Source organism: Hippocampus zosterae, chromosome 13 (assembly GCF_025434085.1).
Source record: "Hippocampus zosterae strain Florida chromosome 13, ASM2543408v3, whole genome shotgun sequence".
In the NCBI taxonomy this organism is placed as follows: Eukaryota; Metazoa; Chordata; class Actinopteri; order Syngnathiformes; family Syngnathidae; genus Hippocampus; species Hippocampus zosterae.
In genome coordinates, this window is record NC_067463.1 from 13,449,232 (window position 1) to 13,474,028 (window position 24,797).

The window sequence follows — 24,797 nt, forward strand, 5'->3', positions numbered from 1 at the left end:
GGCGGTGTTGGGTGTTGGTTGGTGTTTTGAAATGGGGGTGGGGGAGTTTTAATGCTATAAATGTGACTGATGAGTCAAGTTGTGCACCTATTCCGTTGCTCATAACATATATGAATGCTTGTAAATCGGCCCAGAAAAACAACAAAGGATTAAATGGCGAGTGCTCTTTTTTTCATATCGAAAAGTGGAAGAGTATTCATTTGGAAATAAGAAATGAAGCCAATCTCGGGGTGTTCACACGGCACACTTTTGCATCGGTGCTGCGCCGATGTATTTTGTTGTGATATATCTTACACCAGTGTACATTTTGTGGAGCTTTCACACGTATAAAGCTGCTCACTAAAGAAAAGCGTGTTAACTCCGGTGCAGCCCCACTTGCGTTCATACGGCAGTTTCTGTGGCCGTGCAATACGTAATAATATGGAAATAAAACATTGACACATTGAGCAGGTCATGCATAAAGTGTACTTCCTTTTCCCCGCCTTGTTTGTGACATATCAAAAAAAAAACATGGTTTATACTTCTCCAGGCAAATCAACGCTGTGGTCTATCAGACACCATCAAAGGGTGAGAGAGAGAGAAAGGAAAGATGACGGAAGTACAACGGAGCACGAAAGCAACGCATTCTACGTGTATGAAGTCAACTATTCTCACGCATAGCGAGTCTACTCCTGTAGCGTTCACACGTCCCATTTTATATGGGTGCTGCCCCGCAAACTAGCATTTACTCCGGAGTAAAGTTTTAAACCACCTCCTGAGCAGGGTTAAATTTGCTCCGCTTTAAGCTGTTTTCAGGGGCGACACCGGTATAACTTTGTACGTGTGAATGCTCTACGGGGGCAGCCCCGGTGCTACACCAGAGTAAAAGTTGCCATGCGAACACCCCTTCTGTCTCCTTGGGGCTATGAAATAAATAAATATCCTTTGCACCAAATGCTAAAGCGCCACAAAATGGAAACTTGAAACAAATGTGAGGGGCTGGTGATTCTATTTACATTTTGCGTCATGTACTGCAGCTTTAAATTAAAGTCACTTTTTTCTTTATTTTATAATCAAAATTATAAACAATGGACAGTTAATGTAGTTGTTGTCTTTCAAAGGATAATGTTGCTTTGTTTTCTTCCAGAAATGTATGAAAATATGCAAATCGGCAGAAGAATGGGGATGCTTGGCTTGAAGCAGCTTGTGTGATATCACATGGGCATTCTTCATACAGAACATCTTTGATGATGCTTGGTGAGGCTAGAATAGTGGAGAGATTGTGCATGCTGCTACGTCGTTGCCCTTCAAAAACATTTGAACTGTGAGGCCAGTTTCTTTATTTTTAAGTTTAACTGGTTTACGTGGATAGCAAAAGTGACGGAATTGGCCTCACTGGCTGTCAGATTCATCTATATAACACACTAATATCCTATGTATACTGTATATAAAATCACATTGGTGGTTTTAATTACCTTTGCTATATATATTGTGTGTGTCTGTATGTATATGTGGGCATGTAAATATGGATGTGTATTTTTTTTAATAAATTGAACAATTGATGATGATATTTACTCGACTTAATTTGCTTTTTGTTTCAAAATTAGTATTTATTATGGACAACATTTTAAATTATTTCTAATGAATTTGAACTATTTATAATTATTCGTTTTAAAGAACTCTGCAGAGATCCTTTGGACATCTCCAGGAAACTTAAAGTGTCATAACATTTCACTCCCCATTTATTTTATTCTGAAGCATCTCTTTGCCACCTCCTTGCTGACGAAAAGCATCTGCTGGGACATGGGTGATAACCAAAACTCCATCCACATGGACATTCCAAAGCAGGGCCATTTATTAATGAATAAAACAGTTTGAATTTGCCAAAATTAGTAATGAACAACTTATTTAACAGCATGATTTTATTGAAGTGAGACATCCTCCTTTTTCTCCATTCATAAAAGAGTGACTTATTCAAGCATGTGGCACAACCTCCTGAATAATTGTTGTCTTTAATTGGCCTCATCTCATCAAAAGGACAACCAAACCTGCCTAAGATGTACTGTATCTCATTCATCTAAAGAGATGGGCAAACAAACTAAACCAAGCAAAAACTTCCACAGAGAAACAAAAAAATGTTCAACTTAAATCTGACGTACAATTATTTGGAGCACAGTGTAATGTCAATGCAGAAAGAATTTTCCACCATGAATAAAATATCATGAAAAAAAGATTTTAAACAGCTCAGGTGTGCTTGTAGGGGCTTGACTGTCAACCATGACATTGCAACATTTTCTGTTTAGTTTTGTGTGCGAGTGTGTATGTGTGGGGGTGAGTAACGGGGGCCCGCAGGAATGTTTCTTGACAAAAGGTTGAACATATGGAAATTCAGACAAATTGTTAAGGAAGTGAAATTAGATACGTTGGCAGCTCTGGGTATGCTTGTGGGTCCTTTCCGTTTGAGTGTGGAACAGTATTTTTCTGTTTCTGTAATATTTGTTTGTGAATTTCTGTCATGATGTTTTATCTGATATTGAACCGTGATGATATTACAAGTACTTCCGGTTGTGACTTGAGTGAAATTTCAGCTCTTTACATAATAATTAGGTCAAATGTCAATATCCGGTGTGTTTCATAAGTCAAATGAAAAGCATATACTCTAGCTCCGATTGCTCCCAGCTAAACTGAGCCTCATCACAGTGACAGATGTCACCCCTGTGGTTTTGGAATCCACATGATGGCATCAATATCCACAGGAAGTAGCAAATAAAGACCCCTGCCATGAGAAATGTCAGCCATTTTACACTTTCAAGAACTTAAGAGGAGAATGGGTGCCCATGGAGAGGCAATCTTGCCAGGGGTGAAGCTCCATCTAACTTAAACGTCTTTGTGGATTAAAGCTGAAGGAAGTTCTCATTCATTTGAACTGGCAAGTGATTTCCTCCATGGGGATTTTACATGAGGAGGGAACCTTGCACTTTAGGGGCAAGGTTTAGGATTTAGTTTGTTTGACAAATGTGAAGACTCTGTAGTGTGCTTGGCGCATGTGACGGTTGCATGAGTGTATCCATAGCCTCAAACAGGACATGCCATAGGCTCTCAATAATAGCCGTCATCCGGCACAGTAAAAAAATAAACTCAAATACTCAAACTAATCCACAAAGTCAGGAAAGCTGTAGTCATGCAGTGCTGTGTTATGAAGTGATGAAACTTAATCATACCCGTCAACTTTTCAGAGCGCCAACTTGTATAAACTACCAAAAAAAAAAGAAAATCTTTATAAAGAGCATAAAATCCTTATAACATACCAAAGCATTTTATATGTCAAAATAACGGCAGAAAAAACACGACATTTTCAATGATATTTATTGTACATCTGCATAATACAATGTCTGGTTAATTTCTAATCATCATTCTACTTAGTGGCATTACTGTGTTCAGAGTTGTATTCCTGCGTTACTTTTTTCACCAACTCCAAATGCTGACCCATCGGCTCGAAGTTACAGCATCCATTCATATTTACTTTGAAAATGAAAGCATTCGAGTAGACTAGCACCATTCTGGGGAGGGGGGAAACAAAAAACGGAAATGTTCAGAATCCGTATGATTTGTGCGATACGGCCATATACGTAAGATTCACCACAAAATCCGTATGAACTATGGCTAAACCGAATGAGTTGACAGGTATGCTTAATAGTATGAGTCACAGCAGGGCAAGGCATAGCAGGGTAGCAGCGTCCAAGCCTGATGTGAAATAACCTGTCCAGTGCGAGTGCGCCTTTAGTTTCTCTCTCTCTCGGGTGAAATCAAGCGGGAAAAAATATACCGTAATGCTGCTTTTTCAAAACAAAACAAAAACAACAACAAAAAAAGCTTAAATGCATTTGCAGCAAAATTCATGACGTTTCACATCAACCAGGGCACTACTGCAAGAATACACACCCACCGGCTGTAAATAATTTGTTGAGTGTGTGTCATTGGGCGACACTGTTTCAGTATCATGAAGGTGAGGTATGAACTGTGGTGTCATCTTCTATTTGTCACATCAGCCCATCAGGCTCCAGCCCATGTGTCATTCTTGCACCTCGACCGAATGCTAACAAGCATGGCGGCTATGTGAGTGCACGTAGAGGTGACCCCTGCCAATCTCTTGTCAATTACTGCAGGAGGAACTTCATTTCACTGGGCATGGCAAAAAGGGTTAGGGCACAAGCTTCATTGTGGCGAAAAATGTCAAAGCAGATCCATGGAAGTAAACTGAATGAAAAACTTTGACTGATGGACAGAAGGGAGAAGACGCCCAAATTCAGCACTGGGGAAACAAGATCATAAGACCCGCTTGGCATTAGGAAGTTACATGCACGCACGCGGACTCAAAATAAGTCCATTCTAAATCAAGGCTCAGTGACTTGAGAGCTGAGAATTTGCAGACTCACCAATGACACTTGTTGATGAGGCACAGTTTAACTGATCCCAAACTGGGCAAATTATTCAATCCATAAAGCCAAATCAAGTGTGTCCAATAACAAGAATGAAGCGTGTGATCTTCTAGATAGCCGTATGCGCACACACAACACTTGCTTTGCTCGAGCTCATGGCAAGGAAGCGTTGAGCAGCCTGTTAGCAGCTCGGTCAAGCATTAAGTCCACTCGTGCATTTTCACTTTAACACCTCTTGTTGGGTCGACTGTCTGCCATCAAGCGTCTCAGCATAGCAATCCTACATCATTAACCAGATATAGCATCTCAACTATAGCACATGCCAAAATGAATCTCCCACATGTTGACTAAACCACATTTTAACTATCGAGTCAATACAAACATGGCTCTTAAAAAATCCAATGACATCACTGCATTAAACTTACTGTATTACAAACTGTACTGATATTGACCAACAATGTCTGCAAGTGTGCAAACAAAACAACTAACGTGCAACAATGACACCATTACAGTAAAACATACAATTAAAACAGAAATCTTGGGTTGGCCAAAAAGACGTTTTTTGTTTGTCTGGGTTTTTTTTTTTTTTTTGTCTGAGGACCAAGACAGCTTGTTCATAACAAATAGTAAATAATTAGTAAATAATACCTCTTGATGTAAATAATACCTCTTGATAACAGTCCAGTTTAGGTAACAACAGCAATCATACAACATACAGCATTTCGTTCATCTTGTGGCTGCAATCATCCATGTACTTAACTGCATAGCCTCCCCTCCTCCCCACAGTGAGAATTGACCATTCAAATAATATATATTATAATTGAATATGAAATAGAATACATACTGTATAATAGAATACTGTACTGTATATTCGTAGCGGGATTCAATTTTAAAATTAGAAGCTTTGTAATTAATATTATTTTACACCAAAAAAACACATTTGTTACGTTAAATATATTATTCATTTTCTTTCCACTCATGTACCTGTAAAACTCGGTCGATGAAGGAACAGTGTTTGCTGTTCCAATTGTGTCCTGTAAGCGTCAGTAGCACTCTTTCAAACTATTGCTGACAATCAGGTCATGAAGAAGAAGTCACGTCCGCCGTCTGTGGACTGAGACCGTTAGTGCTACAAACAAACAGCGCTAATGAAACAGTAATGTCCTTCTCTGAACCGTGTTTGCTCAACACCATACATTTCAGTTTTACAGAAGCCATGTATTTTCTGCAAGTGCTGTGTACATTTATCTCAGTCATAGCAAATGTAATTAAAACCACCAATGTGATTTTTAGTGAGGGAGAAAAGGGAGGCATTTATCTGAGGTGTGGCACTTTCTTGTTGGCTGCGCATTCAGCAATGAAATAGGAATGTGGATTTATTTATTTTTTTTAGCTGAGGAAATAGTCTTACACACTAAAATTCACTTAGGGTGTACATTGTAGATGTCCAGTGAAAAGCATGAATGTAAACAAAGTAGAAGATCCTTGTTTTTTCTAGGACTTCAATGAATATTAATTTGTCCTTAATACCGTCCCTGAGCAAACAATACATATTTATGCTGAGATAAATTAACACATGCTTTGGATGCACCCTGGCATATTCTGCCACTTTCTCATTCATAATTAGAAAGATACATCGATATTTACAAAAAGCATGTTGCACGTGTGTGGCAGTGTTTCAGAGCTGTTTAGCACATTTGACACTTTGTGATCCCATAATAAGCAGAAAGCCAACGCTAATAAGAATTCAGTAGGTTTTTTGTGCATGTAAGTTCTTGTAAGAGGAGAAGGGCATAGCACCGGCTGTGTTAAAGTAAGCAACGTACAAATCGTGGCTTAAGTAAACACTTTTGTTGATACATTTGCTTCGGGTGAAACATGCTTTATCAAGCAACTATAACATCTATTAACCGCGTTTTCACCATCTCCTACTCGAAAATGGCACTGATATACTATATATATATATTTTTTTTTATTTTTATTTTTTTAATTGTCTCAAGACTGCCCTGTGATTGGCTTGCAACCAGTTCAGGATGCACCCCTCTCCTATTGCCTGAAAACAGCTGGGATAGGCTCTAGCATGCCCGCAATCCTCACGAGGATAAGCGGATTAGAAAATGGATGGATGTCATAAAACAGTTAAAAGAATTTACTGTCGAGCTCTGAGCTATCTAGATTCTTTTTACCTAAAGCTGAGCATACACTGTGTCAGTCAAGCCCATGTCAGCCCAGATTTCCAGTTGACTGTCACGGGATGATTGGATGAACATGCTCACCTCTGATAATGATTGTGGACAATGTGAATTTTCATCCTGAAATAAGGCACAAATGACAAATGAGGCATGTCTTTGTTTTACCGTTAGTCCACCGAAATCTTCGATTTCATTCAATACAGTTTTGTATTGTGTACGTCATATTTTGTAAAAAATAAAGATGACTCCTTTGCGGATTTCATTTATCAGGGGTTATTTTTGGAACTGGGAAAACTGTGTAAAAAAAAATATTTGGGAAGAGGACATATACTTTTTCACTTCACTGTAAATATACACACGGAGTATGTAACAACGTAATGCCTAGTGTGTCCCTATCAAGCCTATTGTAAAGTCCAACAAGAGCACTCATACAGGTGTGGTCCTCCTGTTGCCGCCATCTTTCACATCTTTCTGGATTTTGTGGACCTGTAAGAAGCCAGAGTCACTCTCAGGACTGTATTGTCTCGCCACTTTCAAAGGGTCCCTGCGGAAAGTGTAGAGGGATATATCTCCCACCTGCAAGCTCATCTCCCCGCCAAAACCTCCCCCCCGTTTTAGCCCTCCCGGGGAGGGCTCGGACGACCTGGAACTGGAACGTGAGCGCCTCCGTCTGCGGCGATAGCTCGGGATACGCGCATACGGAGAAGAGCAGGCGGTAGATTTGATGAAGTCGCGCCTGACTCGGCCGCGTGTCTCTTTGTTTTTCTCGATGTATATGTTGACGGCGAGGACCCCCACTGATTCTGCCACGATGAACGAGAGGGCTCCAAAGTAGAAGGACCAGCCGTAGTTGTACTGGTTCTTCTTGTCCTCATCTTTCTTGTCGCTGGGATCACCGGCGTTGCTGGAGATGTAAACAATGATGCCGATGATATTGCTCAGGCCTGGAGAGACAGGCGAACATCGAATTACAAAACCTTGCCACAATCTGGATCGGGACATGACTGAAAGTATATAACCTTGCTTGACTGAGGTGCAGGGGTGGATTGGTCATCTGATTTACAGGGCAGATGTCCAATGGGCCGGCGTATTCTGTCCGATGCTATTTAATTATAATTTTTTTCTATTTTACCTCAAGAGACTGCCCCACCGTTAATCCATTTACAATATAGAATCCAAGCAACATCAGCAGCAAAGCTACATGGTAGCCACGATGCATGCAAAATTGGTCTAATTTTTATTTTGGTTTTTTTTGGTCAGTGCAGCCCTGCTGAAGGGATGGTTGTGTCATGTCACGAAAGACATCCGATGTAAAAACTGTACCGAATAAAGAGATAACTGAAGGTTTCCTCATGCGTGGCATTACCTGCAGCCACAAAGAGAATACCAGCACTGAGCAGGATGTTGTTCCTCCTGCTGTAGATGCGTCCGACGCCAACGCACAGGCCGCCCAGCATCAGCAGGATGGTGCTGAGGATGGGGAAGAGGCTGGAGGCTCGCACGATACCTGCCCACGTGACATGGTGAGGAAAAAATAAATAAATAAAAGGAACGTCCCTAATTGAAAGTGCCATGTGAGTGACTCATAGTAAATACCATTTAACTTCGGTGGGGACAACATAGGTTGCAGAATTAATCATTTGTTTTGAGTCATTTCGGTGCTTACAGCCGATGATTGTCAATGTTGACTCAAGGTGGTTGGACAGGATTCTTTGGGGGATAACTAAAGAAAATTCATTCCAGCAATATATCTGGTATGTCATTAGTATCATAGCATTACAATGACTTTACCAATTTCCTTTTATTATATGGGACACGTTTGCATCCAAACATTAGTGACTGTCAATACTAAAAATAATTCCAAGAATATTTAAACAAACGCACTGTAAGCATAAAGAGAAATTATAGGGAAATAAGGTCAATCCGCATCTCAACCATGAAGCAATGTACTGTAGCCAAAGGAGATGCAGTACGAGAAGTAATATATGTATATTTTTTCGGTACTCTTTCGATTGATTAACTTTCCATGAATCAACATAATAGGAAAATCTTGCTTGGGAGCATTCGGCTACAAACCAAATGTAAGCTGAAAAATGATGTGGATCACCAGTTTTTGTCTGGGTGCCCTTTTTTTTAACCATATTTACATTTAATTGGGTGTCACATAGATGACGTGATTTGAGAAAGGCCAATTAGTCACGAACACAGCCGTCATCTCTTTTGAGCCAATTAGTGTCATGACACCCAGATTTAAAGGGGGCCGGATGGCAACGTCATGACTCATGCGATAAAGCCATCGGCAGCACTTGACAAAGGAGAGGACGAAGAATTGAAGTATGTGAAGATGACGTCCAAAACACTCACGTAGGATGTACTCTGAGCTGTCTGTGTCGTAGTCATTATCCTCCGGGAAGTGATTGATCCGAAAACAGCTTCCTTTGTGGATACCTGCATGAGGCAATGACAAACAGTGAAAATATTGTCGGTTGTAAAATGGAACGCAATCAAGAAATTCTCTTTTCCTCTGTTTAACCTCTCCCACATTTTAAGGACGGCCAACTCAGGATCTGCGTTCCCGAAAGTTGTGGAGCTCTCAGGCGCCTTCTCTTCTTCAAAGCCTTTACACACACAAAAAAACACTTTTCTCCACTTTTAACAGAATATGGAAAGTTCATCTGGCTACCTGTGACACTTGTTCAATACGAAACCAATAAGCATCTTCGATTGTCAGCTACACAACCTCATGCCAAATCGCTGCTCACACCATGTTTGACGCAACGATGTGATATGCTTTGGATCGGGAGCAGTTGCGTTCCGATTATAGAATTGTCGTTTCCCATCTGACAAGTTGATCTTGGTTTCAAAGAACATGATTCCAGACCAAGCGGGGACTTTTCTGGAGAAATTTGACTTTTGTTACTTTGAACCAGTTGTTTGTTTGCACCATGTAGTAAACTCTTTTTTTAGTATTTGCATTCATTTGCATATTTTTTAACTAATTTTTATGGGGGTTTTCCCCTCCACTATGGAAAGTATTCTGTTTTCACCCACTTTAGTTGTATTTTATGTCTCACTAATGTTTTCTGTATATTTATGAAAACACCAAAACAGTTCATTTGATCAAACTATATTTCTACTCTCTCGCTGACATCATATTGGCGGGACCTCATATTATTGGCTTCTGTTTAACAGCTGCCGAACTCCTCAAAACTCAAGGTGGGACATCGGCTCCACACTTTTAACGGCTTATTTTGTCTGAATATACTTCCCAAATGCTAAATGTTCACATTGACTTTCAGCATCAATTCTCCATCTTTGGAAAGACATGCTCATCAGTATCACTTCAAAATATTGTTCTGTTCTTTCTTTTGTTTACCAAACAGCCGCGTTGGACAAAAGTCACTGTGTTAGATTTAAAATATACTTGGATAGATGAGTACATGCACATTTATAAGATCTTTTTTTTTCCGGATAATTGGATCTTTCTCCCACCTGAGCCCTCCGAAAAGGTCCAGCAAACAGCAAAAAATGACCAGCGATAGTCACAATAAAACAGGGAAAGAAAGAAAGAAATCGAGACGGATGCGACACAATGGAAAACACGGAGTTAATAATAACATCAGGATGGTGGCAGAAAAGGGTAAGGAGGAGGAGGATCTCGGGGTTTGTCTCCCTTGAGGCAAGCCCATCATTTATTAGTCAGCATAACGTCACTGTGGCAACAACCTCCCCACGGCAAAACGGAATCACATTTCTTGCTCGACCTCTCACAGGATTTCTTTGACATCTTAACTAATGGGTTGCGTGCATGCACGCACGCACATGCGCGCACACACACACACAAACACACACACACACACACACACACACACACACACACACACACACACACACACACTACACTGGCTGATATTAAGTTCCTGCAGACACCATGACCACAGCCACAACTTGCCTTGCCGCAAAAGAGGCAAGTATCCACAATGAAGACTATCTGTGTGGACACCTCATTAGGTACACTTGCACACTGTAATTATAACCAATACACAAGAAATTAGGAATGAAAATGTTGTGACTGGCTGGGACCATGTTTTGCGTTTGGTCCTTGATGTTGTCAGTCGCTACGGTCCCTTTTGTTGTCACCTTTATTTTGTCAAAGAGGATTTGGCATGGCCTGATGTCGCTGAGAATTTATAAGCTCACGTTGCCTCAGTGACACGTCAGAATGTCAAGCTTTCTTCCATGCCTTCTGCATTAAGCCCTGTTCTCAGTTATTACTTTGTATTTTTGTGACTCCCCTGTACTGTCTCCCTCCTGGGTCCAAATTCTGTTCCTCATGTGATAGAAAATCCATTGAATAATTGTTAGCGAGCAGAAAATTGAGTTTTCCTCCCATAACCAAACAAAATTCAGATGAAGTTGGGACATTGTGTTAACCATTCATAAAAAAGAGAATACAATGATTTGCAAATCGTGTTCAACCGTTATTTCACTTAATACACTACAAATACACAGGGCTCAATTCTGGGGCCTCTGTTCTTGATGTATCTGCTCCCATTGGGTTCCATCCTAAGGAAACATGATATTCCCTTCCACTGCTATGCAGATGACTGCCAGATCTATGTCCCACTGAGCAAGAAAGACGCCTTATCATTAGGGCCACTCCTATCCTGTCTGGAACTTGTCTCAAACTTGGGCCTTAAACTGGACAGTGATTTCAAACTCAATCTGGAAATTGGTGCCGTTGTTAAATCCAGCTTCTTACACCTTAGACAGCAGGGCCAAAATAAAACCTCTCCTCTCACATGAACACTTTGAGACAGTAATTCATGCCTTTGTCACATCCCGGCTCGATTACTGCAATGCCCTTTACTTTGGAGTCAGCCAGTCCTCCATTAAGCGCCTTCAGCTGGTCCAGAATGCCGCTGCTCGTCTCTTGACTGGTACTCGTAAGAGGGAGCATATAACTCCTACTCTGGCATCCCTTCACTGGCTCCCCATTCATTTTAGAGTTATTTTCAAGATCCTCCTCTTTGTTTTCAAATCTCTGAATAATCTCGCGCCACCTTACCTCTCTGAGCTCATCCGCCCCTACACACCTGCCCGGCGCCTCAGGTCTGTGGACCAGTCTTTGCTAGACGTACCAAGAACTAAACTGAGGCTCAGAGGGGATCGAGCCTTTTCTGTTGCTGGTCCCTCTCTCTGGAACGACCTCCCACTGAACATTCGGCAAGCCTCCTCGCTGCCCATCTTTAAAGGCCTCCTCAAAACTCACTTGTATTCTTTGGCGTTCGACTCGGCATGATTTTACTGCTTGGTGCTTTCTACCGCCTTTATTACCGATTTGTCTTACTGTTTATTGTGCATGTTAAATCGCTCCATGTACTGCACTTTGTATGCAGCGATGGCTGTTTGAAAGTGCTCTATAAATACTGTTGACTTGACTTGACAAATACAATATATTCAAACTGATAAAAATTATTGTTTTTAGCATATACTCATGAACTTCGAATTTTAGGGCTGCTACACATTCCCAAAAAAAGCTTCGACAGGTAGAAAAAAAAAAACCACTGAGAAAGTTGAGGAATGCTCATCAAACACCTGTTTGGAACATCCCACAGGTGAACAGTTGGACGCCATGATTGGGAATAAACGGAGCTTCCTTGAATTGCGCAGCCATTCACGAGCAAAGATGGGGCGAGGCTCACCTCTGTGTGACCAACTGCGTGAGAAAATGGTCCAAAAGTTTCAGGACAGTTTTCCTCAACGTACAATTGCAAAAAGATTCGGGATTTCATCATCTATGGTCCATAATATCAACAAAAGGTTCTGAGGATCTGGAGAAATCACTGCATGTAAGCGGCCAGGCCAGAAATCAACATTGAATGCCCATGAACTTTGATCCCTAGGGCATCAAAAACCGACATCAATGTGTCAAGGACATCATCACCACATGGACTCGGGAACACTTTGTAAAACCACAGTTCAGTGCTAACTCCAGAAGTGCAACTTCAAACTCTACTACGCAAAGCAGAAGCTATTTATCAACAGCACCCAGATACACCGCCGGCTACTCTGGGCTTCAGCTCATCTAAAATGAACTGATGCAAAGTGGAAATATATTCCGTGAAAAGTGTTCGTACCAAAATATATGGAGGTTATTATCGCTCCTGGTAGGCAAAGGGAGGCTTCTGCTTTCAACCCAGTCTCAATAAATGTTTGCAGTTGCAACACTCTGCGCCCTCACATCATGAAAATCCTCCTCCTTCATAAAGATGTGTTTGCCACATGGGGGCAAGCCTTATTGCTTCGACATGAGTAGCCAGGGTGCCCTCAGACTCTGGCTTTATTTATCTACTTCATTCGCCCCAACTCAATACAATTAACTGTAACAGTACAAAGCATCCTTTCTTTACCCACCTGTCATAGATTAAAAAGAAATGAATAAAATAAAAGATGTGATACATGATATGGGCAAATTCTAGCCACTGTCAATCCCTTTGTATAAGACAACAAATGGAGCATAAATATTTGTGGTAGGTTCCGCTAGTGTGTATTCATCACAACGAAGTTTATCATGATTGCACGGTTGTTTGAGGTAACCGCATCCACTCAGTAGGATCCAAATTTCTGTTTTCATTTCTCTGTAGCTGTGATCAGTGTGTGTTTGTGTGTATAAGAGACACCTCTTCAAAGATGGGAGCTAGTAAACATACAGAAAAAAAAAGGCAGACAGATGCTTTAAGTGTGGCGTGCTCTCCGAAGTGCTGTCACTTAAATTCCGCTCAGCGTTAGGAAGCATGAGAGAGGAAATGCCTCTTTGAATTTGAAGATGGGTCTACATTTTTCATCCAATTCCAGTAAGAGTGGAAGCCAAATACAATGCAACTGCATCCAATTACCAAATGGTGTCGCTCATTTTGTTATGTATTTGAAAAACAATGTTTTTTATGAAACATGATCAATAACAGCAGTTGTAAGGAAGTTTACTTGGATCTGAAATTTGCTTTGGATCTTAAAGCCGTAAGATTGTCATATGATGTCACCATGGCAGCTTCTGCTCACCCACATAATTGGCTTATAATATTAGCGGCCCAGCCAAGACACCATATTTACCGATGTCCATTTTTATCCATCACAGTGACTTAAAAAAAAATATGTATAATGTTAGATTTGATCATTATATTATTCAGTATCATTATATAGGATGAACTGACCAATATTATGGCCACATTTGCAAGTCCAATTAAAGCACTGTTGCACATGTACCTTTTTCCAATGATAATATTCGCTTTTGACTGACACAGCCAGGGAGGCATTAATTTAACATGCTCATTGGTGTGGTGTATAGAACGGTAATAATGATGATAGTTTTGGTTCTCATGCAACTAACTGAGGCCTACAAAATATTAGTCACAGCTGTCATAATGACTAGGACGAAAATAATGACACCAAATTACTCACCTTTTAACTTTTTTCGGCGTATGGCTTAATTTTGGCATCTCTAACATCCCCAAAATGACGTGGCTGGCTTGTCGCCTAACGCTTGACTGTATTTGATTGAACTCCGATTCAACCTAAAGCAAATACTTTACATGGAGGGAGTTAGCTCGTAACGACGCCTTTATTACCGATTTGTCTTATTGTTTATTGTACATGTTAAATTGCTCCATGCACAGCACTTTGTATGCAGCGATGGCTGTTTGAAAAGTGCTCTATAAATACTGTTGACTTGACTTGACGACATCGCATCTTTAAGACCAGATACTAGTTGAATACTCGTTGAATGGACTGTAGCAAGGGTGCTTTGTGCGCAACAAGCAAGACGTTGCCTTCAATGCACGCGCATCCCGCCCATGTCGCACACAATCTCATCGCTCCGTGCACAAAAAGTTGTTGGTGTTTTTTTTTTTACCTTCTATGCAGCATATCCTCCACAGTCCAGAGTGCGTCAGGTCGCCTTTGACTTTCTTGCTCTGCGCGTGGCTTTCGTCCGCGCTGGCGTTAGTGGCGTTGCAGATGTACGCCCGAGAGTAGAGCCAGTAGTCAGTGCCGATGGCGATGCTCATGAGGCTGAATGCGGCGAAGGCGCCCGCGACGGCCAAGAGAGTCTGGAGCCCGCGGTCACACCACGCCATGGCCGCGCATCATGCGTGTAAATAGCGTTCAACAAAAGTCCGCCACCATCGTCACCACTTGCTCTCCCATCAAGTCAGGTGTCAACTTTGTGCTCCTTGTCCATCCAAACTTCAGTAAAAGATGACAAAGGGTAGACTGAGCACGGCCATCCTGCCTTCAAATTTGTATTTGGCTGGTGGCTTATCCAGGTGGAACACTGGAGGAACCCATCAAAAAAAAAAAAAAAAAACCTCTCAGAAGACCACAGCTGCCTTGTTTGGAAGTGCAAGACACAGAATCCAGACCCAGCTAGACGTCAGTCACATGCAGCCAATGAGAGAAGAGCTGAGCAGAAGAAGAGAAAAAAAAAGTCTCCCTACAACAGGGGCCGCCACACCAATAGCCCGCCAGTGCTTGTATTGTGATTTGCTCGTAGAAATTATGATTTCAAAATGCAAACACTGGCAGTATTGCGGGACATCTTTCAGATAATCACAGCCTGAAAATTAAAATCATAAAGTATTAAAAATAACACATACTATTAATCATAATTTGTGCAAATGTTATTTCAGATGTGTATCACTTTGGTAGCCCTTCACACAATCAGGACACGTGAAGTAGCTCTCATTCTCAAAAAGATTGGTGACCTCTACCCTACAACAATTTCAACGTGTATATGTGACTGATTTAAAAAAAAAAAGACAAAAGGGAAGAAAAATGACATTTAAAGAGAAAATTAGATTCATGACTAAGAACCTGCTGTTTTAAGCTGGGTGAAGAATTTCTTTCAGAAATAAAAAGTAAGACTCAATTTCATATTTGACACGTTGTCAGGTTTGTCCAATTTGACACTCAGGAATAAACAAAAGGAGGAGACAGGAGACTCGATTCTGATACGAGGAGGGAACGAGGAGAAGCGTTCGGTTTCAGTTCTCGGCACGTAACCCTAACAATCTCCCCCTTCACCTCCTCATTTATTGGGAAAGCTACTAAATAGGTGTGTCCAACCTAAAGGGTGGGGGCTGTTGAACACACACTGAACTTGTTTGACTATGTGTGTGTATGGGAGTGCAAAATTATGTACATGTGTGCAATTGTCACAAAAACATCACGCCGCAGCTGGTGTTGATGGCTCCATTCACTGTTCACCCTTGCTCACTGTTTAGTCTTAACACTTATCTCTTCCCAACCACATCCTCGGAAAGGTGGTTGTGTCCCTAAACTTCCACACAGTGCACCAAGCATTCTTGATTATAAAAGTGAGTATATCATGGATTATAAAAGTGAGTATATCATGGATAAAATGTGAGTACATAATAAAGAACATATCTTTATGAAAAGCAGAAGCGTTCTTCATTGCAGGCATAGTCAATTTATCGGGTCAGGCATAAGCGAATGTATGATGACTAAAACTAATAAATCTAACACATGTTTTTTTTGGTGGTCTTTTTTAATGGACTACTCGTCAAGCTGACTCGCTTTAGCAGGCTTGCTTGTGCCTTTTTCTGTTTCATGTTTTGTTTTGTTTTCCTTCTTTTGCTTGCTGATAAAATGAAGGCAAAGATATCCTGCAGGGTTAGAGTCTGAGAAGCAACTGTCGCAACAGGGGACTCCATCCGGTCACTCCAGGGTGTAAATCCCTCCCTGCACCTTTTCAAAGATGGAAAAATTGTGTCTTTTAGTCGACTGACCTATTTGATCAAGAGTGAAGGAAAGGAGTGAGGTAAGGATTAGGAAAAACGAGTGCCTCAAGCCTTTGGAGATGTATGAGAGGCAGTATATGCAAAAAAAAAAAAAAACTGCATTTGCATTTTGTCCAAAGAGCAATTCCATATAGAGATTTTTTTTGGAATAAAACGTCAGCACTTAAATCCTCTTCAAATGTGAGAGCGGGTAAGAAGATTAAACGAGAAGGTATACGAATATGGAAGGCACAAGAGTTAATCAGGCAGGTGCAAATAAAATCTTATAATTTAGTTGTACAGTATTGTATGTAATCATGTAATTGGGCAAAGGAAAATGAAAGTTGTACAAAAAAACCCATTGAATTTCTTGGCAGACATCCAATGGATCAACTGCATGTGTCTTTAGCTCTGATGGACAGAGGCGGAGCTACATGGTGGCCGCTCCATTTTGTTCAAGTGAACTCTGTGGTGTATATTAAATAGTTTTGCCTTACTGCCATTTCCACACATTTGTATTTCACTCCATATATTCAGATTGATTATCAATCTATCAACCTTGATACTGATAAGCTAAATCAAACATCCGTTTACCGCAATGGAATCAAGGATACTTAAATTGCATCCTGTGTGACTGTAGGACAGTAGGTAGACAATCCTCAAAAATATAAGATAAGATAAGATAAGATAAATTTACAGCCTCCAGCAGCAAGAATGTGGGCAGAAAGAAGAAAAAAACAAACAAACACCGTTTAGTTAAGTGCAATATAAATACAAAATGGATAATATATATCTTATTATATTATATATTTTATTATTATATGCAGCAAAGTACCTTCTGTAGGGTTATAATAGACCCCCCGCCAGATGGGTGTGCTCTTGTTTGATAGTTGAGAATGTTGAAAATGGCCTGAAGACTTGCTATAGGATTTACGAGGCCAATGGGTTATCCTTGGGAACTGTTTATTTTGATTCCAATGATTGATGATGATGGTGTGTATGTGTAAGGTTGGGTGGGCGGGGGGTGGGGAGTTATTTCTAGATCCAAACAGATCATGTCGGAAAGGGATTTAGTTTGATCAGAGGACTTTAATGTACCGGTATTTCTATTTTCATCTTGAACTAGTTTTAACACCTCAATCCTGAAAAAGGTTAGCAAGCAGCCTTGCTATGCGGTTGGATTTAAGGGAACACGGTGTGTCGTCTCACAGCTTCCATCTTGCCAAGGATTAAACCGATATGACTCTGCTAGGTCTAAAAAGGACACGGCCATCCTCTAGTATACTTTGGAAGTTGCATCACTTGAGGCACTCAGTGGTAATCCATCGACGAATTTAGTTCAGTACGCTACCCCCGTATGTCATTTTTGTTTCCAGTGTAATTGTTGACCTCTAAATTTTCAACCCAAACCATCTTTTCTATCTTTTTATTTTGGTCCGGTGACAATCATCCGGTTGCGGTCGCCATCGCTGTGTGCATTGCTTTTCTCTTCGTTATTGAAATAATTGTTGAATTAGATGATGTCACACTATCTCTCTGGGACAAATAACAGTTATCTTATCTTATCTTATCTTATCTTATCTGCATGAATAAGCGACATTAGCCCAGTGTGGGACGAATAAAGGATATCTTATCTTATCTTATCAAAGCAAGGCAAAGTTTATTTGTAGAGCACATCATTAACCATGAAGAGACTTATTGTAGTCTATTCTCTTTGTGACAGGAAGCCGGTGCAGAGACCTGAGCAGTGAGCTAATATGCTCATATTTCCTGGTTCTAATCTGAATGTATTGCATCTCAGTTGGAGAGCCCAGTGAGCAGTAACCAACCAGATGAAAGCAAATGCATGGATTCATTTCGCTAAGAAAGGTTTAGATACCATTCCTTTGATTTTAGCCACGTTTTTAAGATGGTAAAAATATGTGGATATTATTGATTTAATATGGCTATTACAATTCCAATGTGTGTCCAATATTACCACAGCAAACTTCACTGTTACATTTTAGGAGAGAGTCTCAACCTTTATTTGTCTCACAATGGAGAAATTCACCATTTACAGCAGCTAAATTATGAAAGGGAGAACGTAGAAGACAAAACGAACACGTTTTCTTTGTTGTTTCTATGAGGCGCCGACGACGATTTCAGCTTTGCCTGAGTTTAGCTGAAGAAAATTGTTTTGCATCCACACACCGATGCATGATTGTGATCTGTACTGCATTCTTGTGCTTGCAGATGCGATTTGTGTGACCCGTCTAAGCACCGTGCGTCAACTTTTTTAAAAATAATTCAAACGTTGACTCAATATATTAATTGCTCCAAAACCTCCGGGTGTACAGAATGAACCAAGGGGCTCAGGCTGTTCGAATGGAAAATTTAAAAAAAAAAAAACCCTCTCAGAGAAGTGAGTGGTATTTTGCTTTAGAAAGATTTTGTGAAAATTCAGGCTTGTTAAAGCTAAATTGCAGAGTAAACGGGGAAGATGGCAATTAACATCAGATGAAGGCAAATTGAAGCTTTGGATATGCAAATACTCGACATAAGGTTGATCTTAAACAAGCAAATAAAGGTTTGGAACTCGTAGCAAGTATCCTCCTCCTATGACATGCTCCTAGAAAGTGCAATTGATGATTCAACTTGCCTGGCAGGGTGCTTCCTGACACCCACGGTGCCATTGTGTGTGTGCTGTATGTAATAAATAGCACTATAAAAGTACATAAGAGCGTTGACACCGATGGTGCCGTGTTTTCTTCAGGCGATCCTTAATAGCATCGAAAGTACATCCACTTACAAAGTCGTGGTTTCCTTTATAAGTTGCTATATTTTCTCAGAAAGCAGGTGTACTTTAGATTTAAGTTGTACGTGTGATACAAATAAACCAATATTCAGGCTGAAAAGTCAGGCTGATTCAAGTCAGCAAACTCCAGAATATTTGGTTATCTCAAAACAAATATCCTAACTCCATAATAATTATCTTGACAGTGATTTTTTTCCCCCTGACTGATTGCTTCGAAGGTGCTCAGGGCAACAATTGTAAATGTTAAATTTGTTCATTGATTTTAGAATCCGTATGCCGTGTCTCCCAAGTCTTTCACTCAAAAATGAACGGGTGGTGAGTTTGCAATAGTAATGTAGTAGCCAGACCAGCAGATTATCCTAGCCTCTTCTCCATGCCCTGTGGCACTATGCTGCCTCTTGTAGGTCACTCATGGTACTACAAGAGACATCTGGTTTGAGGAAGGAGACTGACTCATTTGTCACTGATGAGCTCATTGTGTGTGTTGTGTTGGTCAACTTGAGTACAATTGCACACGATCAGAGGAGTTAGAACACACGGTAAATGCAGGATGTGAATTGCTCACACTGACATGAAACAAAAGTTTAGGACAATGGAGGACTGTGGATTCAGTATCTGGTGCTTTAGTGGGGACCCACCTCACTGAACCTCTTAACTTCACCTCGCAATACCGCCACTGTCACGTCGTAATGATATAAACCAGCAATACAATACAAAAACTAAAATAATAACAGCACATCACCGGGAGCAGAGAAGACCTTGCGGCTGGATTACATTTTGGTGGCAATAGACCATTTACGTTGGGGGAGTGGGGGGGGGGGGGGGGGGGGGGTCATTAGGTGAACAGTCAAAAGTCTATTTTCTGCAAACCCCAACGACTCATACCTCATATTAAAAACACTTAAGGGTTTTCCAAAGCTATTATTTTTTTCAATATAAAATTATAGAGTAAGGTAATGACCCAAAAATGTTGTTTTTTATTATTATACTAAGAAATCAACACATCATATTCTCAAAAATAGTTTGTTGTTATTCCAACTTTTTACCTGAGTAGTTATCTACTTAGAGGGAGCACTTTTCACAGATTACGCTGAAAACGCCTAGAATGATGCAGAAGTAAATACCATACTGTCGTGTGAACTATGATATGGTTATCTTATTCGTTGTTGTAGAGTACTGTATTGAAAAAAAAAGAAGAAAATTAACAGGAAATTGATTTCTTTTTTTAATATGAGCCTCACGCTTCTTGATCGCTATCAGAATTTTATGAAAGGTACAACTATTACCCGGTATTAGAATGGAGCCCTACTGCTCTCATGTGGTGGTGGTGATGTGAGGTTGGGGGGGAGGGGCAGCAGAGTGATGCCGATTGTGAAATAAGCACACCACTTTGATTTTTTAATTGATTTGGTTCTAATTAGTTTTTAAACAGGGTTTGTTAGTTTTTAGAAAATGATGAGTTTGATTTATTTATTTTAAAAATCGGTTTAAGTATATATATATATATATATATTTTTTTTTTTTTTTAAACCTGTACATGAGAAGAAAGAAAGAACGTGAGCACTGCATGTAGATTGCACTTCATATCCCAGTTCTCCGGGTGCAGGATTAACGCATGGAGACGGAGTCTGTGATGTATACGCAGAAGAAGCCTGCGGCAGACACAAGGGATAAAGAAGGAAATTGAGAGAAATTGGATTGAGGGAAAGCAAACACAGACTCTGGCCGCAGGCTGTCATATACAAGCTGTTGTATCACAGCCTGGAGTATGCAACGGTCTCCGTGTATGTGCTTTTGCAATATTCTAAACAGATACCGAAATGAAAGTGTATGTGGCGTTGAGGGCAAGGTATTGCTTGAAATATCCATGACATGACGAGTGTGACATCTGAACCAGACGACATAACCTCATAGCTACAAACCAAAAAGTCAATTCATCCATTTTCTACATAATTTGACCTCATCGGTGTTGATGGTTAGCTGGACTTTAAAACCCTTGTGTGCTCCAAATTAAAAAGGCCTTAAGTTACGCATTGTACAATTTTTGTAATGATGTATTTTGTGTTATAAAAACATTTTTTTTCAAACACTCAAAATGTTCAGAGGCATCTGTGCTATCCATACATATATAGTTTTTATTAGTTCTTTGAGATTTTTTATTCTTTATTTTTTGCAAAAGGGAAAAAAAATTGTGTCTGGAGGTCCCAACCAAGCCCTACTAACAATCCCGACCGGACGTGTTCATGTAAAATGCATTGGTTTGAAGCCTCCTGCAAAAAGGCAAACTCATTTGCGATCCTCTGACGCCACCTAAAGTTGCAAAATTTGAATGACCTCAACCCAACAATGTGGCATGCTTACGTCTGTCCAAGCGAAAACAAAGCGATTGACGTAAAAATCGTGTGAAATGCATGTATACACATTAGGTTTACGATGCATTCAAAAATATGAATTATAATGGGTCTCTATGGTGCAAAATATGTAAATTGTGAAGATTAAGGTATCAAAACGTTTTTTTATTATTGCTGCAATGCCTGAGAATTATCAGCCAGTGACGTCATGAAATTTAGGCCATTTTAGAACCCCTCCATAAGTTTCAGCTCTCTCGTGTTTTTCTGAATGCCTTTGCCTTTGATTCAAAGACATCATTTCACATTTATCGCAAGCGGTGCACTACGAGGGTTAAGAGGGCACTTCTAGAAAAACAAGCAGAATTTGCATTCGGCCACTGTTTCCGTCAGTATTTCAGTCCATCCCTTGTCGGGGACAGCCACTCAGCGGAGAGAAGACGGTCCGTAGAGGTTTCTCTGTGTGACGGTACGCCATGTAACCAACTGTGTGCCATGTTTGTGCCAATGGCATCAGTAACTTAAACATCCTTGAAGGCACCATTAATGGTGAAAGGTACATACAGGTTTCGGAGAAACATGCCGACATCCAACCATTGTCTTATTCAGGGACGCCCCTGCTTATTTTAGCAGGACAACGGCAAAACACATTCTGCAAGTATTAGTACTACGACTTCTTGGCTTTTAATACCACATGACCTCCAGAAGACGTGTATGAGTTCACAATAAAGGCCAACAATTTTCTTTTTTTTCAGAGCATTCACTGCTGATTGCAGAAGGTGCTGCTTGCAAGGCAAATTAAAGATTTTTTGCCAAGTGTGATTGCTATCGACAGATCCAATAAGTCTCACGCAAAATAAATAAATAAATCCAGCCAATGTGTTGCTGCCGTATCCAGGACCGCAGTCATCTTCCCTCCTGTCAAATGTTTCGAGGGAGGTCAGTGGCAGCAAGTGGGAAGGGCCTGAGGTGGTTTGGAACACTTAAAAGCATGTAAAACAATCATCTTACTAGTGTATAGCACAGATGAATTTTAGGATCATTGAATTGGCAACGCCTCATCGTTTCATTTAAAAGACCGATTGAGCCATTTCCATGCCTTTTATTGATCTTGTGGCTTGTTGAGCAATATCTTTTAGGGAATTTTTTGTTGTTGTTGTCAGGTACAATCAGATTTGTATGTTTTCTTGCTCTGCATCATTAATTCCTCATATAACGCTGTGGGGTTGTTTTCTTAAATATAACACACAAGGTAGCTCCATTAGAGCAGATAAAACAAAGCAGCAAACTCTGCAGAGTACAATTTGCACTGGTAATGAGTTGAAACAAGAAAGTTTTGCCCTGGTGCTTGTTAGGAACACCCCTTTGAGGAAATCGGATCTTGCTTGTCTGGCTTTGGTTTTCATTCATATATAGGGGAGAGAAAACATGTTGCCTTTGGGCCGCCTACTCCTTTTTTTTTCTCTTTATTTATCTAGGATTATTCACAAAATAGTGGGAGGGTTTCTAACTGATTGACATTTTAATTTGGAAAATGACTGGGTGGACTCGTAGGCTGCGGTGCTCAAAATTATTGTTATTAATTGCACTCTAGCTTGCACGAAATGACCTTTTTGCATAAGTATTGTTAACCAGTATTTCACACAACCAGACATATTCAGGTCCTCGAGGACTCTGTGTGTTATTTGCACAACTACCTTTTGATCAACAATGCTCACTGTCTGTCCTGTAATCTGAACCCATGTGTTTATGTCCCGATTCAGGACTTCTCAATGTATATTTTGTCAAAGTGGAATGTTTACTGCAGTTCTAGAACGACTGAAACCAACATTACTTGGCCAATATTGATTCTGAAGATTAATCTTCTTGCCAATGTTTGTGTTTAAATGCCATATTGATTATCAATAGAAGCAAATGGCTCACTTATTTTTTTAATTGCACTTTCTTATGTGTGAGCTAATTGATGTGACTCAGTCAAGAGGAAAACAATAACCAAGTTGAACAAGAACTCATACCAAGTGAAACAACATCAAGACATCACAGATTTTTTTTTCTCATCTATTCTATTGTAGTCCAGTAAGATTGTCAGACAAAATAGCTCACATGAAAGCCAATCAGCCCGTGTGTATTTCTGAATAACGCCAGTGAGGTTGCAGCCTTTTGATGGGAGCAATCACTGTGGGAATGTGCCAGTTCATCACGTCAAGAGCTGAAACTTCTCAGTTGGGCGGCCATCAGGCAATCAGTTCATGCTGTAGACGAAATGCTTCCATCTGGTGTCTTGACGTCGCATTCAACCTGCTGGACGTGTGCCATTCATGACTGCTTACGCCTGAGACACCTGATGGATGGCTCACAGCTTCCTTTCTAGACCAAAGTTTTCCAACTTTAACTGAAAAACGGCACCACCAGACGCAATGTCGCAAAAGTTATGTTGAAAGTCGTCTCACGTAATTCACACATTTACATGACTTATGTAATACGAATCGGAGCCTGTTTAGTTGAACACAAGGCTGCTGCTGGGGAAATGGCAACAGGTTACTTTTACTTTCTGCCTTTTCGCAGAAGATAGAATACATAAACGAATGAAGTCATATTACAGTGATGGCTTGAGGAAACCGACTTGCACGTTTTTTAGCTTCAAGTAATCACCGGGACAATGTTTTGCTTTGATTTGTCGGTGCAAATTTGAGATGCCAGCGCTGTTATAATGGCAGTTAATACACTTCACCTCACTTCACGACCAGCAGCAGCAACTCATCAAAAACGCTTCAGGTTGTTCAAGTTTACGGTCACACTAAAAGTAAAACAAAGAGAATGACATGTTGTGTAATTAAACATTTCGCAACGTCTGCTAAATTGAATGCTAACAAGCAATGCAAAACTTCGGCGACATGCTAGAAGAATGCGTGTTTTAATATAAATGGCAGAGCAACACATTTAGACAGATAATATAAAGGCAATCCAAAATAATACTCACACATTTATAATCCTTTCTGGAATATATCAATTACAGCATTTTACTGAGTCACCTATAAGAGCAGAAACAGAAGGAGGCCCACTCCTTCGTTTGAGTCTGCATGACTATACAGTATTATACTGCCACCTGGTGGCCTGTATGAAATATTTTTCTAGGATGGCATTTGCATTCATTTCAGTGGGGAAAGCTTAGTTGAGATACTATATACGTCTCTTCAGTTGCAAGCAGGGTCATTGAATTAAATAAAGTCATATTTCAAGGCACCACT

The 24,797-nt window shown here is 40.4% G+C and overlaps 1 protein-coding gene across 1 annotated transcript; it reads right to left on the bottom strand.

The window, feature by feature from the left end:
* Window positions 1–5,290: 5,290 nt before the first annotated feature.
* On the bottom strand, window positions 5,291–14,886 carry LOC127612770 (voltage-dependent calcium channel gamma-4 subunit-like). The gene is made up of 4 exons (XM_052083564.1): window positions 14,523–14,886; window positions 8,975–9,058; window positions 7,977–8,117; window positions 5,291–7,554 (listed from the first exon to the last, which is right to left on the bottom strand). Exons 1-4 carry the CDS (start codon window positions 14,743–14,745, stop codon window positions 7,037–7,039), a joined length of 966 nt encoding a protein of 321 aa, XP_051939524.1. The 5' UTR covers window positions 14,746–14,886; the 3' UTR covers window positions 5,291–7,036.
* Window positions 14,887–24,797: the final 9,911 nt, after the last annotated feature.